We start from the raw sequence: 16,542 nt of genomic DNA, 5'->3' as shown, positions 1-16,542 counted from the left end.
GTTCTTGTTTCTTTTTTTATTTTTGCCTCCAGGATTATCGCTGGTGCTCAGTGCCTGCACCATGAATCCACTGCTCCTGGAGGCCATTTTTTTCCTGTTGTTGGTGTTGTTGTTGTTGTTGTTGGATAAGACAGAGAAACAGAGGATAGACCTTCTTCACTGCCTGAGAAGGGACCCCCCCCTGCAGGTGGGGATCCGGGGGCTCAAACCTGGATCCTTATGCTGCCGGTCCTTGCACTTCATACCACGTGCGCTTAACCCAGAGCACCACTGCCTCTTAAGTTCTGTCCATGAGTGAGATCATCCCATCTACATCCTCCTCTTTCTGGATGATCTCATTTCACATGATTTCTTCAAGCTCCATCCAAAATGAGGTGAAGAAGGTGACTTCAGCATTTTTAATAGCTGAGTAGTATTCCTTTGAGTCTATAGACCACAACTTTCTCAGCCACTCATCAGTTGTTGGGCACCTGGGTTGCTCCCAGGTTTTGGCTGTTACACATTGTGCTGCTGTGAACACAGGTGCACACAGATCTCTTTGGATGGGTGTGTTGGGTTCCTGAGGATCTGTCCCCAGGAGAGGAATTGCAGGGTCACAGGGCAGCTCCACTTCTCGCCTTCTGAGAGTCTCCAGGCTGCTCTCCACAGGGGCTGGACCCGCTGACATTCCCACCAGCAGTGAGGAGGGTCCTTCGTCCCCACAGCCTCTTCAGCACTTATTGCTGCTGCCTTTTCTGATGTGTGACACTCTCACAGGGGTGAAGTGCTGTCTTTATTTGCTTTGCTGTTCGATCATCTGTAAGGAAAGTGGAGGAGAGGGTGGCTGAACTCAGTGAGCAGAGAGGGCACTCTTGGGGAGTTCAGTCAGGCAGGTGGTGGTCTAGGGTCCCAGCCGGTGAAAAGCTCACCTGCATGGCCACGTCCACCAGCAGGCTCCATCCCAGCCCTGGGGTGAGGGGGTTTCTGGCGTGACGGAGGCAGCTTGGGCACTGTGCTATCCCTCCCTCTCTCTCTCTCTCTCTCTCTCTCTCTCTCTCTCTCTCTCTCTAAATGTAAAGAATGCCAGCACAGACATGGCAGGTGGGTTAGCGCCAGGCCAGGATGGAGAGTGGGGAGCAGCTGGCCGGCGTGAGGAGGCCTGAGTCTCTGGGTCAGTGTCTACGCCCCTCCCTGCCCCACTAGGCCTGGCCTTGCCCCTCCTGCCTCTGTCCAGTGCTCAGGTCGCTCGAGGCAGCTGGACCAGACCTGCCCAGCCGGGAACTCTGGTTCCCGGGGTGGTGTCCATGTCAGACTGTCCCTGTCCTCAAGCAGCAGAAAGGACATGGCAGGGATGTCTAGCTGGGATGTCCAGGTGTGAGAGTGGCAGGGAGGGCAGTCCTGTGTCCCTCAGCTTCTGTGTCCTGTGCTGTGCTGCCGTCCACATCAGGAGGACAGAGGGCAGTCAAGAACCCAGGGGTGGGCAGAGGAGGGCAGAGTCAGGATGAGGTGGCTCATAGGTGGGGCTCGCAGCCTGCTGGTGCCGGGGTCAGGCTCTCTTGCCCTGCGCTGACGCTGCCTTTCCTCCTAGTCCTTGCCGTCTGGACACACTCAAGGAACCTTTGAGCAGGCCAACAAGGAAGAGAACAGAGAGAAAAACAGATACCCCAACATCCTGCCCAGTAAGTGCCCCCAGCGGGACGGAGGTGCATCACGGAATTTGGGGTGACCCGGCAGTCAGGGGCTGCTGTCCAGGGAGCAGAGGCTGCGGGCTGAGCCAGGGTCCCCGTGTTCCACGGCCAAGTGACTGAGCCTGGCCTCTGCACCCCAACCCAGCCTGCACAGGACCCAGGCCGCCTGTGCTCCAGGGCCTGACGCTGCACCCAGGGGTCCCGGGGAACCTGGCTGCAGTGCTGCGGATCGGCCCTCCTCTGCCACAGGCCTCCCCCCTCCCCAGGCAGCCGGTAGTGCCCAGTGTCCCTGCCCCCAGTGACAGCCGCTAGAACAGCCCCTTCAGCCTGAGATGGACCTGGGAAGTGCCCAGCGGCTGTGTGAAGCGGAGCTTGGCGGTGGCAGCTTTTTGGTCACCTCCCAGACCCTCCCAAGGGGCAGACAGCTCATGCTTGGACCAGGACTGGAGTCCTCCCCGGGCCAGAGAGCTCCTCCCAGCCTGGTGGCAGCTTCAGGGACCTGACTCTCAGTCGCCCCTTTTCCCAGACTTACTCACTTGGCTTGCAGCTGACCCAGGGCTGAGCCGGGCTCACCACACTGGGGAGGCTCTGGTGCTGGTCTTTCTCTCTCTCCTTCTCTCTTTCTCTCTCTCTCTAAAAAAAAAAAAAAAAAAGTCAGTGGGAGTCGGGCGGTGGCACAGCGGGTTAAGCGCAGGTGGCGCAAAGCGCAAGGACCGGCGTAAGGATCCTGGTACGAGCCCCCGGCTCCCCACCTGCAGGGGAGTCGCTTCCCAGGCGGTGAAGCAGGTCTGCAGGTGTCTGTCTTTCTCTCCCCCTCTCTGTCTTCCCCTCCTCTCTCCATGTCTCTCTGTCCTGTCCAACAACGACGACATCAGTAACAACAGCAACAATACCTACAACAATAAAACAACAAGGGCAGCAAAAGGAAATAAATATTAATAATTTTTAAGTCAGCCTTGGGGGGCAGGTGGTGGTGCACCTGGTTAAGCGCACACATTACAGTGCACAAGGACCTCAGTTCAAGCCCCTAGTCCCCACCTGCAGGGGGGAAGCTGCACAAGTGGTGAAGCAGGGCTGCAGGCATCTCTATCTCTCTTCCTCTCTATCTCCCCCTCCCCTCTCAATTTATCTCTGTCCTGTCCAATACAATGTGAGAGAAAATCAAAAGACCACCGAGAGCAGTGGACTCAGTACTGGCACCGAGCCCCAGAGGTAACCCTGGTGACAAAGAAAAAGAAAAACGTCACCTGAAGGGGGAAAAAATCATGTCTTGGTTTTTATGAGTGTGACGATCACCCAGCCAGTCTATCTCGGCGTTACTCTCGATCGCACCCTGTCATTTGACGAACATCTCATAAAACCTGCAGCAAAGGTGGGCGCGAGGAATCACATCATGGCAAGACTGGCCAGCTCCCCATGGGACGCGAGCGCTCCCACAGAGTAGCACTCAGCTGCAGTAGATGATGGTGTCAGAGGGGGAGCCGGAACCTCAGGCCTGCGAGGCCTGTGCTCTAGTACCTGTGACTTGGTGGTACACCAGCTCTGCATGGCTGAAACACGCACACATGCCTCTGGTTCAGTCCCCAGCACCACCATCGATCGGCCAGGGCTGACGTGTCGGCCTCTTCTCAGCCCAGAGAACCCAAGTCCGGCCTGGGCAGCACTGGGCTTTGTACTCGGACCAGGTTTCGACTCAGTGATGTTTTTTAGCTGCTAGTACTCCATACTGGCACAGCTGCACCATTCACAGCAGACACTGGTTTTCTCTTCAGTCACAGAGGGAAAAGGGGGCCGGGGAGACAGCACAGTGGCTCTGCAAAAGGACTTTCATGCCTGAGGCTCCAGAGTCCCAGGTTCAACCCCCAGCACCACCATCAGTCAGAACTGATCAGGGCTCTGGCCCTGGAAGGAAGGAAGGAAGGAAGGAAGGAAGGAAGGAAGGAAGGAAGGAAGGAAGGAAAGAAAGAACAGGGAGGGGAGTAGGAGATAGATCGCCGGGCAGAGCACACACCTTACCATGCATAAGGACCCAGGTTCAAGCCCCTGTCACTGCGCAGGGGAGATCTCCTGAGTGAGCGGTGGAGCCATGCTGTGATGTCTCTCCTCTGTGTCTCTCATCTGAGAGAGACATGCTGGGTGCAGAGAAGCAGTGCAGGCAGGGAGCCCCCCTGAGAATCCTGTGGCGAGAGAAGAAAAAAAGAAATAGTAGAAGAGAGAGAGAGAGAGATAAAGAGACAGAGAGGAGAAAGAGGGAGAGGAGACAGAGAAACAGAGAGAAAGAGAGGGAGAGAGAAAGAGGGAGAGAAAGAGGGAGCGAGAGGGGGAGAGAGAGGAGAAAGAGGGAGAGAGACAGAGAGAGAGAGAAAGAGAGGGAGAGATAAAGAGGGAGAGAAAGAGGGAGCGAGAGGGGGAGAGAGAGGAGAAAGAGGAAGAGAGAAGAGAGAGAGGGAGAGAGAAAGAGGGAGAGAGAGAGGAGACAGAGACAGAGAGAAAGAGAGGGAGGGAGAGGGAGAAAGAGGGAGAGGACAGAGAGAGAGAAAGAGAGGGAGAGAGAGAAAGAGAGGGAGAGAGAGAAAGAGAGGGAGAGAGAGAAAGATGGAGAGAGAGGGAGGGAGAAAGAGGGAGAGAGGACAGAGAGAGAAAGAGAGGGAGAGAGAGAGAGAGAGAGAAGCTACAGCACCACACCACCTCTATTCTGTGTGGCTGGTGCTCCTGTGGCTGTCTGGGCTGGAATTGGGGGACCTCTGTCCACACCCAAAATGTGTCTTCACGGAGCCCCACAAACACTGTCACTGGCTGCAACGTGTGTGTGTTCACATGCACATACTCACGCCACGCGCACACACAGCACAAACACACACACGTGTATCACCCCCCCACCCACACACACACACACACACGCACACACACATCCCTCTCTCCAGCCACCCCCCCCCCCGAAGGCTTCTCGTCCTTCAGGTGGTCCTCACCTCCGGCCCCTACCGGTCCTCACCTCCGGGCAGGCCTGAGGGTGAGAAGTGAGATCTGAAGAACCAGGCCCAGCCTTCCTTCTCTGGACCTGGGGACAGAGGCCCAGCCTTCACACTGGATGGCGCCGCCAGGGCTCAGAGGAGGCTGCTCCCACCCCGGCCCCCTGCAGACCTGATGCTCTGCCCCTGAGTGCTCCCTGAGCCCTGTGTGGGGTGGACCCCAATGTGGAGGGTCAGGGTTCAGTAAGCAGACACCAGGCCCTCAGGCAGGGAAGGCAGGGTGTGGGAGGTGGACCTTGTGTCCTGGGCCGCACTCACTGTGGGTGGGGGGCTGTGGGCCCCACCCTAATGTTCTGGCTCTTCCCCACAGATGACCACTCCAGGGTGATTCTCAGCCCAGTGGACGGAGTCCCCTGCTCAGACTATATCAATGCCTCCTATATTGATGTGAGTCCTCGGGATGCCATGCCCCGCCCTACCCAACCCTGCCTCCTATATCGATGTGAGTCCCCGGGATGCCATGCCCTGCCCCTACCCATGACCCTGCCTCCTATATAGATGTGAGTCCCCAGGGTTGCCATGCCCCGCCCTACCCAACCCTGCCTCCTATATCATGACCCTGGAACCTCCTACCCATGACCCTGGAACCCCATCCATGGCCCTGAACCCTCACCCATGTCCCTGAACCCCCACCCATGGTGCTAGACCCACATCCATGGCCCTGAACCCCCACCCATGACCCTGAGCCCCCGTCCATGGCCCTGAACCCCCACCCATGACCCTGAGCCCCCGTCCATGGCCCTGAACCCCCACCCATGGCCCTGAGCCCCCCTCCATGACCCTGGACCCCCATCCATGGCCCTGAACCCTCACCCATGGCCCTGAGCCCCCGTCCATGGCTCTGCCCACCCACACCAGTTCCCACCTGCACCACTGGAGAAGTGCAGACCAGAGAGCAGTCTTCCCTGAGGTCAGGTGGAAGGTTGTCACGACACCTTCTGGTTGTTTTAATGCGTCATCAGGGAATGAACTTGGGGCCTCATGCAGTCGTGAAACCACTGAGCCACCTGCCCCAGCCGGTCTTTCAGTCTTTCAGAAATTTGCCCAAAGTTCAGAGAGTTACCAATTTAGGAGGCAAATTTGCTATTTTTTTCTCTGTTAAATAATCTTTCATTTGCTTATTTGATAGAGACAACAAGAAATCTAGACGGAAGGGGAAGATAGGGAGGGAGAGAGACAGACACCTGCAGCCCTGCTTCACCACCTGTAAAGCTTCCCCCCTGCAGGTGGAGACTGGGGATTTGAACTCGGATCCTTACACATAGTAACAGGGATGCTCAACCAGGTGCATCACTTCTCAGCCCCCCAATTTGTTATTTTTCTTTTGTATGAAAGTGTATGCAGATCCACCAAGAGTTTAGCAGGCTGGCACGCCCTGGGCCTGGTTTTTATTCCCAATACCAGTTTGAAACTGCCCCATTCTCCATAGATAGGATACACAGACTCACAATCTTTTTTTTAATATTTATTTATTATTGGATAGAGACAGAGAGAAATTGAGAGAGTGGGGTGGTAGAGAGGGAAAGAGACAGAGAGATACCTGCAGCCCTACTTCACCACTTATGAAGCTTTCCCCCTGCAGGTGGGGACCAGGGGCTTGAACCTAGGACCTTGCACACTATAGCATGTGCACTTAACCAGGTGTGCCACCGCCTGGCCCCCAGACTCACAATCTTGTCAGGAGGAGGGACACTTTGACGGGGGGGGGGGGGGATGGCTCTTTCCTTTCAAGGCTAAGACCCAGTCTGGGACACATACTCTTGTGTGCACGTGACCACAGCCACATCTGAGATCCCCTAACAGCTGTGGGTCTGAGATAAGCCTCTGAGTGTGGGGGGCGGGGAGGCGGTTACACAAAACTACGTGACCCCCCTCCCCCAGCAGGCACTCAGGCAGACTGGTTCCTAAAACCATGCTTGGACTGAAAACATCATTTCTCACAATGCTTCATTTTTCTGAGAGGGAGAAAGACAAGCAGACAGAGGAGAGACAGCACAGCCCTGCTCCACCGCCCATGGGGCTCCTCCACGGTGTCAGGCTCGAACCTGGGACCTAATACACAGGAGTCTTGATACACTGGCTTCTGGACTGCACTTTCTGGATTAGGATCTGTGTCCTGGAATCTGTGTTCAGGACACAGAGGTTAACAGCAAGCCTGTTCCTCACAGCAGTGTGTGTGTATGTGTGTGTGTGTGTGAGAGAGAGAGGGAGAGGGAGAGGGAGAGGGAGAGGGAGAGGGAGAGGGAGAGAGAAAAAGAGGTGGGAGAGAGGGAGTTACCCACAAGATGAGGCTGTGAACCATGGACCATTTTGAGTCCATTTCAGTGGACCATGAGACAAACACTTGCTATGAATTATAGAACTGTCAGAAAACACAAGAGTCAGGTAGTGGCGCACCTGGTTGAACACACACACTGCAGTGCACAAGGACCCGGGTTCAAGTCCATGGTCCGCACCTGCAGGAGGAAATCTTCACAAGTCATGAAGCAGGGCTGCAGGTGCCTCTCTGTCTCTTTCCCTTTCCATCTCCTCTCCCCTCAGTTTCCCTCTGACTCTATTCAATCTTAATTAAATAAATAAAGACATTTTTTAAAAAGCAAAATAAGGTAATAAAAAAGAAAAGGTAAGAGATAAGAATCTATATGTATCATCCAAGTTAAAATAGATAAATGTCAGAATATCTGCAGTGGGGCTGAAGAAGAAGGAATAACGAGAGGTGAAAAGAGCTTTTACTTGTGAAACTCCTTTGAAAATCATCTCTATCCTGACTTTCCTCCGTCTTTGCCAAATTCTCCGAAGCAATCTGTTTTCCAACTCTTTTTATTATTATTATTTTCAACCAGAGCCCTGCTCAGCTCTGGCTTATGCTAGTATTGAACCCAGGACATCAGAGCCTCAGACATGAAACTCTTTTGCATACCCCCTGTGCCATCTCCTCAGCCCCTGCATTTGCTTCCTAACCACCCCACATATCCTTGGGCCGAGGCCGTGCTGGCCAGTGAAGGTCTGCCTTTACTTTTCCAGGGCTACAAAGAGAAGAATAAATTCATAGCTGCTCAAGGTAGGCCATCCCCAGGCTGGAGGGAGAGGGAGTGGGGGCCGAGGCTCTTCTGATGGGGGGGCAGGGCGGGGGTCCCTGGTCGTGGACCCTTCCCAGGCACATGGCGGAGAGCCCAGACTCACTCACACAGCCTTGCCGTTCAGCTGCTGGTGTAAGGAGTCTGTGATGCCCCCCGACACACACCACCACCACCACCAGCAGCACACCAGGATTTGCATCTGAGCTGGTTCCCAGACCTGCTGCTCTTCAGGGCAGGGGCAGGGCCAGGGCAGGTGTGAACTCTGAGAACACATGTCCTGGGCCAGGCACCAAGTAATCAGCAGGACTAGCCAGCGTGTCAGGCTGGTCACCCGGCGTGCACGAGGCCCAGGCCTCAAACACCTGGCCAGCAATGGCACAAAGAGAAGCTGGGAGACACAGTCCAGGGCTTGGGGTGGAGGCAGCGGCCTGAGGGAAAGGGGCCTCCTCCTAGTCACCTTTCCCCCACCCTCAGCAGCCAGCTTCTTGCCTCAGGTTACAAACTGGCTGCTGCCCCCGGCGTTGCATAAGCATCCAGGCAAAGGGCAGAGGACTCTTTGTAGGGGCGAATCTCCGTTTACTGGGAGCCTTCCCCAAGGGCTGGTCAGCAGTGGCCATCTATGGGAAGGAATAGTCGCAAGGAAAGGAATCTAGCGTGGAGGTCCAGAGGGCCAGCGTGACCATCCCGGCCAGAGGGTCAGTGTGACTGTCCCCCCTCCTGTCCCTCCTTCCTCCTCCCTCTTCCCCTCCCCCATCTCTCCTTCTGTCTCCTTCCTCTTCCCTCCTTCTCTCTGTTTTTGATCTCTCTCTCTCCTCTCTCTGTCTCTCCCCTCTCTGTCTCTCTGTTTCCCTCACACACGCCTGGATTCCTGGTTCTGGAGTCCTTCCCTTTCCAGGACCCAAAGTGCATGCAGTCACTTAACCCGCACCTCGAGCCCAGCTCTCTTCTCTGTCCCTGATGTCACTGGCTGCCATCACCCACAGGGTCCCTCTCCTTGACTCCAAGGACATATCAGCTCCAGCCAGTTAGCTGGGAAGAGAGGGAGAGTGGGGGACAGGAGAGAGGAATGGGGGAGCCCTTCCTCACTGCAGTTCTAGGATTCTTGGGAGGGGGGCGGTTGAAGGCTGCAGACACTGTCCTCTCTGTTCATCAGATAAGGGGAGTGTCCATCCCAGGGCCTGGACGCCTGGGGCAGGGGTTAAGGGATGGGCTGGGGGCAGGGGTGAGGGAACCGGGGCTGGGGACAAGCTAGGGACAGAAACTAGGGGGACAGGAGACTGGGGACAGGCTGGAGAGAGGAGGCTGAGGGACAGAGTCTGGGGACAGAGGCTGGAGACAGGAGACTGAGGGACAGAGTATGGGGGACAGAGGCTGGGGGACAGAGGCTGGGGACAGAGGTTGGGGGACAGAGGCTGGAGATAGGAGTCTGGGGACAGAGGGTAGGGGACAGATGTTGGGGGACAGAGTCTGGGGACAGAGGCTGGGGACAGAGTATGGGTGACAGAGGCTGGGGACAGAGGCTGAGGACAGAGGCTGGGGACAGAGGGTTGGGGACAGAGGCTGGGGACAGGAGGCTGAGGACAGAATCTGGGGACAGGAGGCTGGGGACAGAGGGTGAGGGACAGAGGGTGGGGGACAGGGGCTGGGGACAGAGGCTGGGGACAGAGGCTAGGGGACAGATGTTGGGGGACAGAGTCTGGGGACAGAGACTGGGGACAGAGGTTGGGGGACAGGAGACTGGGGACAGAGGGTAGGGGACAGAGGTTGGGGGACAGAGTCTGAGGACAGAGGCTGGGGACAGAGGTTGGGGGACAGAGGGTGCGGAACAGAGTCTGGGGACAGAGGGTTGGGGACAGAGGGTGGGGACAGAGTGTGGGGGACAGAGGGTGGGGGACAGAGGCTGAAGGTAGGAGAGATTTGGGGCTGAGGGCAGGGGTGAGGGGATGCAGGGGCAGAGACCTGGGCCCTAGGTGGGGACGGCCTGTGGCTCCGGGCCAGCTCTGTGACTTAGGTACCCCCTGCACAGGACCCAAACAGGAAACAGTCAACGACTTCTGGAGGATGGTGTGGGAGCAGAAGGCGGCCACGATCGTGATGCTGACCAACCTGAAAGAGAGGAAGGAGGTGAGCCTCCCCCGCCATTTCCGGTTCCTCTTTCTCGCTGTGGCGGGCACGGCCCACGTGGGTCCTCCTCCCTCCCCCTGCACAGGAGTGATTTCGGAAGTGTCTCTCCCCCAGCCGGCAGCTCCGGTCCACGGTGGGGCACTGCGTTTTGGGGTTCAGATGCTTATTAGCTCGTGGGGCTCCAATGTGCCCAGTCTCAGTGTCCAGCCCGGAATCTTTTCTGGGGGCTGGAAAGCACACCGTCTGCTGCTTGAACCCGGGGCTCAAGCCCCGCAGTGCATTAAACAGCAGCTGGTTTCGGTGTTCTCGGGGAGAGGAGCAGGGCTGCAGGCAGCACGCCCACCCGCCTGCACCCAGGCCTGAGAACTGAAGCCTCTGTGAGGAGACTCACGTAGGCGTGTGACAGCCACTGTCACCCAATGTTCCAGGGCTGGGGACTGGGCTGGGAGAAGCTGGCGTGACCCCAGGCACATCTGATCCCAGCACTCAGCATAGGTGACAAACAGGACTCCTGGAGTGGGGGAGACACCCACGCTGGCTGAAGCTGGGCCCTGGGCTGGACTACAGTGTGGAGGCCACTTGCATTTAAGATTGGGTGAATATCGATTGATTAATGATTGATTGACTGATTGATGATTGATTTTGAGAGAGCAGAGCATCACTCCAGCACAGGCAGGCCGGGAGCCCTCACGAGAGCCGGTGCGGTGCTGTCCCTGAGGCCTGTCCCCACTGCAAACCTCACTCTTTGCCCCAGAAACTCGGGCTTCTATAGAACTATCCAGAAGGCAGCATGACTGCAGCTCCTAATGCTTGAAAGGGAGACCCGGAGTGGGCTCAGCACCCCACCCGAGGGACCAGGGCCTGGAAGCGGTGAGGTGCTCCCTTAGGGAGGACGGTAACAGGAGGGTGGGCGCCAGGGGGGAGACCAAGCCCTGCTCTGGGCCAGGACGTGCTTGTCCGTGTGTGAGTCACCCCGGGGCCCCACCCGAGATGCCCAGGCTGGACTCTGGGCCCAATGCCCAGCTGGGCCGGGGCCTTCTTGGGGGCGTCAGGCTGAGTCAGGTTCCAGTTTGCGGAAGTAAATCCCAGATCCAGGAGAGAAGAGGCAGGAGCTAGGCGCCTCCCGGGAGCCCTGGAGGTGGTGACAGCAAGATTCAGCGCGCGGGCTGGGGAGGGAGGCTGATGTCTGTCTGTCGCCCGGCCCTGCCGGAGCAGGTGACAAAGAGTCCAGAGGTGCTGACCTCGCCTCTGCCCTCACGGTCACTTCCAGGCCCGGGAGCCCACTGGCCTGTCCCCCAGGAAGCTGGGGCTCTTGGCTGGGGCTCCAGGGTGCTTTGAGACAGATCAGCAGCCTTGGGGGTGGCGCAGGGGGTGCCAGGTGCATAGGCTGAGGACCTGGTCCCCGGTGGCCTTGGTGGTTCTGTCACCCTGTCACACACTCACTTCACCTGGAAGCCACAGGAACCGCCTCCCACCACAGTTTCCAGTTGGGTGGGAGGATAGAGGGGGGTGGGACAGGTCAGGAGATCCTTGGCCTCCTGCACTGGCCCCTGGGGCCTGTCTCCAAGGACCTGCAAGCTAACGGGAAGCTGTGAGGAGGGGTGTGTGTGTGTGTGTGTGTGTGTGTGTGTGTGTGTGTGTGTGTGTGTGTGTGTGTGCAGGGTGGGAGCTGCGCTACCCATTGAGCCGCCCAACACCATGGCCATCTCCATCTCCTCAGAGATCTTTCTGGAAGTCCTACAGGATGTGACTCAGTGCAGCCTGCTCTCAGCAGGGTTCCTCTTCCTTTGCAGCTGCCCCTCCTCCCACCCAGAGGAGACCCTTAGGCAATGAGGGCCCAGGGGAGTGGGGCGTGGGTGGCACCGACAGCAAGGCCCTTGACACCCAGCTTTGGGGTCCCCCTCACATGGCCTGGGGGCCCAGAGGGGGACACACTGACCCTGACCAGGGCCTCCGTGCTGGCAGGGCAGGGAGGGCAGCTGGAGGCAGGAAGTGGGGCTCAGGTGAGTTGTGCCCCTCGGGGAAGCTTCCAGAACACAGTGTGAGGTGCAGGATGGGGGGACTTGGTGACTAGGCTGCCCGTCAGCAGTCTGAGCAGATATCCCCACCCTCGGGGTGCCCAGCACCCACGTGTCCACTGCCCACAAGGGGCCTGCAGCATCCAGGGTGGGGGCTTTACCCGCAGGGCCGTTGCTCCTGGGGCGGTCAGGGGGCTCCAGGGCCAGAGTTTGGAGGCGCCGGGGCTTGAGGGACACCCCCTGGAGAAGCGTGGTCGGGACACTGGGCCGGCGGTCAGAGGAGCCTGGCGTACTGAGGGGGGTGTCAGCACCCGGTCGCGGGAGCCCCCTCACGCGCCCACCCCTGCAGGAGAAGTGTTTCCAGTACTGGCCGGACCAGGGCTGCTGGACCTACGGCGGCCTGCGCGTGTGCGTGGAGGACTGCGTCACCCTGGTGGACTACACCATCCGCAAGTTCTGCATCCAGGCGGTGCGTGCCCCGGGCTGCGGGGAGGACCGAGGGTCTGTCCACGCCGTGTGCACGCGGGGACGTGTCTCTGCAGACGGGCGGGCACAGCTGTGTCCACGTGTCCCCGACCTGTGCTGGGCACCCTGCACGCTCGCCCGTGTCCACACTCACTCTGTGCCCTGCACGCAGGCCCCTAAACCACTGCCCCCAGTCTGTACCTCTGAGAGGGTAAAGGGGGACGAACCAGCACCTCTGATGCTGCCCTTGGGGCAGACCCCTGCCCCAGCAGCCCCTGAGACCCTCTCCTCCCCCACATAGCCCCCTACAGCCCCTTCACACCTTCTCCGCTCACAGCCCCCAGACACCCCTCCCCCTCACAGCCCACGGACATCCCTCCCCCTCACAGCCCCGATTCCCCCTCCCCCTCACAGCCCCCAGTCACCCCTCCTCCCCTCACAGCCCCGATTCCCCCTCCCCCTCACAGCCCCCAGACACCCCTCCTCCCCTCACAGCCCCCAGTCACCCCCTCCTCCCTTCACAGCCCCCTGATTCCCCCTCCTCCCCTCACAGCCTCCTGATAGCCCCTGCTCTCCCCACAGCAGCCCCCCGACGGCTGCAAAGCCCCCCGCCTGGTCTGCCACCTCCATTTCACCAGCTGGCCCGACTTCGGAGTACCCTTCACCCCCATCGGGATGCTCAAGTTCCTGAAGAAGGTGAAGACGCTGAACCCCCTCCACGCCGGGCCCACGGTCGTCCACTGCAGGTGGGCAGGGCCACGGGCAGGACCCTGCGGCACAGCGGGCGGGGCTGGGGGACACCGGCCTGTGCCCCCGCCCCAGTGATGCCCCTTCCGGGAGGGAGCCGAGGACTACCCAGCATGCCAGCAGCCACGCGTACAGGGAGCCCCTTTCCTGGGGCTCCAACACTAGAGCCTCAAGTTGATAGGAGTGGGGCTGGGGAGGGGGCACCACAGGTCCCAGGGGCCTGGGTCACCCTCAAGTGGGTGTGGGGAGCCCCAGGTGACAGGCAGAGAGCAGGAAGGGACCTTGGGCAGCGGGGGCTTCCCTGTGCAGCACAGCTGTCACAGCTGTCCCTGAGGCACCCCGCCCCTCCTTGTCCCCTGGGGAGATGGACGGATGCAGGCATGGACCAGCTGGAGAAGTGGCTACAGGGGGCTCCACACCGGTGCCTGGGGTTTCTGGTCACGGGTGACCCCTGGGGGGGGACAGAAGTGGCCCCCATGTCAGGCTGGGTGGGGGCAGGGACACCATCGCCTGTGACTCTGGCTCGGGGTGGGCACGTCTTGCCTGCGGACGGCTGCTTCTCACAGGAAACCTGCTGAAGCTCCGGCCATTTCAAGTGTTTACGTTGTATTTACATCTTTATTTCTCTTCAGTAGTGACAGGGAGAAATTGAGGGAGAAGAGGGAGATAGAGACACAGAGAAAGAGAGACCTGCCTCACTTCCCCACAGATGGGGACGGGGACTGGGACGGGGCCGGGGCCTGAACATGCTAACACCCGTGTACTCTGCCATTTCAAACCAGATAGGGAACTTTTTTTTTTTGGCTGGAGTCTCACATCTGAGCTATGACACTGCTCCCGTGCCAGAGCTCGAGGCAGAGGGGGAGAGACACCACAGCACAGCACCGGAGCTCAAGTCCGCGCCAAAAAAAGCCATGTGTCCTACCCACTGAGCTGTCCTTCCAGCCTGTGTGATGACTTTTCTAAATTGCATCCCCGGGGCCTCAAGCACTTAAGGTTTCAGTGGTCCAGACCAACTTTTCTCAGAGAAAAGAGAGAGGCAGACAGACAGAGTGATGGCAATTGCCTGCGCAGACAGAGCCAATTCATGAGCGGTCCCTGCCCGCTGGCCCCCGGCATGGGTTCGGTGCTCGAGGCCGCTGCAGGGTGTTCCTCACCCCTCAACAGTGCGGGCGTGGGTCGCACGGGTACCTTCATCGTCATCGACGCCATGATGGACATGATGCACGCGGAGCAGAAGGTGGACGTCTTTGACTTTGTGTCCAGGATCCGCCATCAGCGCCCGCAGATGGTGCAGACGGATGTGAGTACCCCGTGTCCACTGCCTGCTGCCCGCCATCCACCGCCCCGTGTCCACTGCCTACTGCCCGCCATCCACTGCCCCGTGTCCACTACCTGCTGCCCGCCATCCACCGCCCCGTGTCCACTGCCTGCTGCCTGCCATCCACCGCCCCGTGTCCACTGCCTGCTGCCCGCCATCCACCGCCCCGTGTCCACTGCCTGCTGCCTGCCATCCATCGCCCCGTGTCCACTGCCTGCTGCCCGCCATCCACCGCCCCGTGTCCACTGCCTGCTGCCCGCCATCCACCGCCCCGTGTCCACTGCCTGCTGCCCGCCATCCACCGCCCCGTGTCCACTGCCTGCTGCCCGCCATCCACTGCCCCGTGTCCACTACCTGCTGCCCGCCATCCACCGCCCCGTGTCCACTGCCTGCTGCCCGCCATCCACCGCCCCGTGTCCACTACCTGCTGCCCGCCATCCACCGCCCCGTGTCCACTGCCTGCTGCCTGCCATCCACCGCCCCGTGTCCACTGCCTGCTGCCCGCCATCCACCGCCCCGTGTCCACTGCCTGCTGCCTGCCATCCATCGCCCCGTGTCCACTGCCTGCTGCCCGCCATCCACCGCCCTGTGTCCACTGCCTGCTGCCCGCCATCCACCGCCCCGTGTCCACTGCCTGCTGCCCGCCATCCACCGCCCCGTGTCCACTGCCTGCTGCCCGCCATCCACCGTCCCGTGTCCACTGCCTGCTGTCCATTGTTCGTTCTCTGCTGCCCCCCGCACACTGCTGCTGCCCCCCACGGGGCCACAGGGAGCCTCGGCCACCAGGGAATGGGTGCTCTCCTCCCTAGGAAGGCGGGTGCAGGGCAGAGGGGCCTGGCAGGTGTCCTCCAAGGTGCCGCTGGGCACACGGTCCCTGCAGGGGCTGAGGCCACGCCCCCCACAGATGCAGTACACCTTCATCTACCAAGCGCTGCTGGAGTGCTACCTGTACGGGGACACCGAGCTCGACGTGGCCTCCCTGGAGAAGCACCTGCAGACCCTGCATGGGAAGGGCCCCCACTTCAACAAGATGGGGCTGGAGGAGGAATTCAGGGTACGAGCCGGACAGCTGGAAGGAGAGGGGGCCTTGGGGGAAGGGCACCTTTCCACCACTGACCCCCTTGACAGGCCCAGAAAAGGCAGCGAAATGGGCTGGACTGGGACTTTCCTCTCTGTGGGATTTATTGACTTGTTTTATCAGACAGACAGACAGACAGGCAGACATCAGGGCACTGCTCAGCTCTGGCATGAGATATCGGGAATTGAACCTGGAACCTTGGGAACATCAGCCATGTGAGTCCTGTATTCTGGTTGTTTTGTTGGTTTCTTTTGCATTTTCTGTATTCTGGTTGTTTTGTTGGTTTCTTTTGCATTTTCTGTATTCTGGTTGTTTTGTTGGTTTCTTTTGCATTTTCTGTATTCTGGTTGTTTTGTTGGTTTCTTTTGCATTTTCTGTATTCTGGTTGTTTTGTTGGTTTCTTTTGCATTTTCTGTATTCTGGTTGTTTTGTTGGTTTCTTTTGCATTTTCTGTATTCTGGTTGTTTTGTTGGTTTCTTTTGCATTTTCTGTATTCTGGTTGTTTTGTTGGTTTCTTTTGCATTTTCTGTATTCTGGTTGTTTTGTTGGTTTCTTTTGCATTTTCTGTATTCTGGTTGTTTTGTTGGTTTCTTTTGCATTTTCTGTATTCTGGTTGTTTTGTTGGTTTCTTTTGCTTCGCTTTGTTTTATTTTTAGTGTTTATTAAATGAGAGAAAGATAGAGGTCAAGGAGAAAAATAGGGAGAGGGAGAGAGAGACAAAGAGACAGAGAGGAGAGCCCCAGAGCACTCACTGCTCAGCGCTGGCTGATGGTGATGCTGGGATTGATCCTGGGACCTCAGAGCCTCAGGCAGGAGAGTGTTTGTCAGAACCGTCCTGCTGTGTCCCCAGCCCACTAGTCCTGTGTTCTAACGGGCTGAACTATCTCCACAGCTTTCTGTCTCTTTGATAAAGTGCTGGGGAATGAGAACTCAGAGCAACTTCTGGGCTCAAGTTCTCAAGACTGTGTGTGTGTGTGGGGGGGGGGGGCACTGAGAGAGATTTTGTCGTTACT

At 58.5% G+C, this 16,542-nt stretch overlaps 1 protein-coding gene across 9 annotated transcripts in view; it reads left to right on the top strand.

Annotated features, from left to right (window-relative positions):
* Positions 1-16,542, top strand: part of PTPRE (protein tyrosine phosphatase receptor type E) — a 68,898-nt gene that overhangs the window by 39,620 nt on the left and 12,736 nt on the right. For 4 of the 9 annotated variants that reach the window (XM_060171057.1, XM_060171060.1, XM_060171055.1 and 1 more), the window contains 8 exons: positions 1,568-1,658; positions 5,007-5,083; positions 7,721-7,757; positions 9,803-9,900; positions 12,268-12,387; positions 12,966-13,129; positions 14,298-14,433; positions 15,332-15,505. In XM_060171057.1, coding sequence (XP_060027040.1) covers positions 1,568-1,658; positions 5,007-5,083; positions 7,721-7,757; positions 9,803-9,900; positions 12,268-12,387; positions 12,966-13,129; positions 14,298-14,433; positions 15,332-15,505 — 897 coding nt within the window. The remainder of the gene's footprint in view (positions 1-1,567; positions 1,659-5,006; positions 5,084-7,720; positions 7,758-9,802; positions 9,901-12,267; positions 12,388-12,965; positions 13,130-14,297; positions 14,434-15,331; positions 15,506-16,542) is intronic. The other 5 variants (XM_060171059.1, XM_060171063.1, XM_060171058.1 and 2 more) reach the window with 2 other exon arrangements.

Source organism: Erinaceus europaeus, chromosome 14 (assembly GCF_950295315.1).
Source record: "Erinaceus europaeus chromosome 14, mEriEur2.1, whole genome shotgun sequence".
In the NCBI taxonomy this organism is placed as follows: domain Eukaryota; kingdom Metazoa; phylum Chordata; class Mammalia; order Eulipotyphla; family Erinaceidae; genus Erinaceus; species Erinaceus europaeus.
This window is presented reverse-complemented; position numbering and strand designations above follow the sequence as displayed.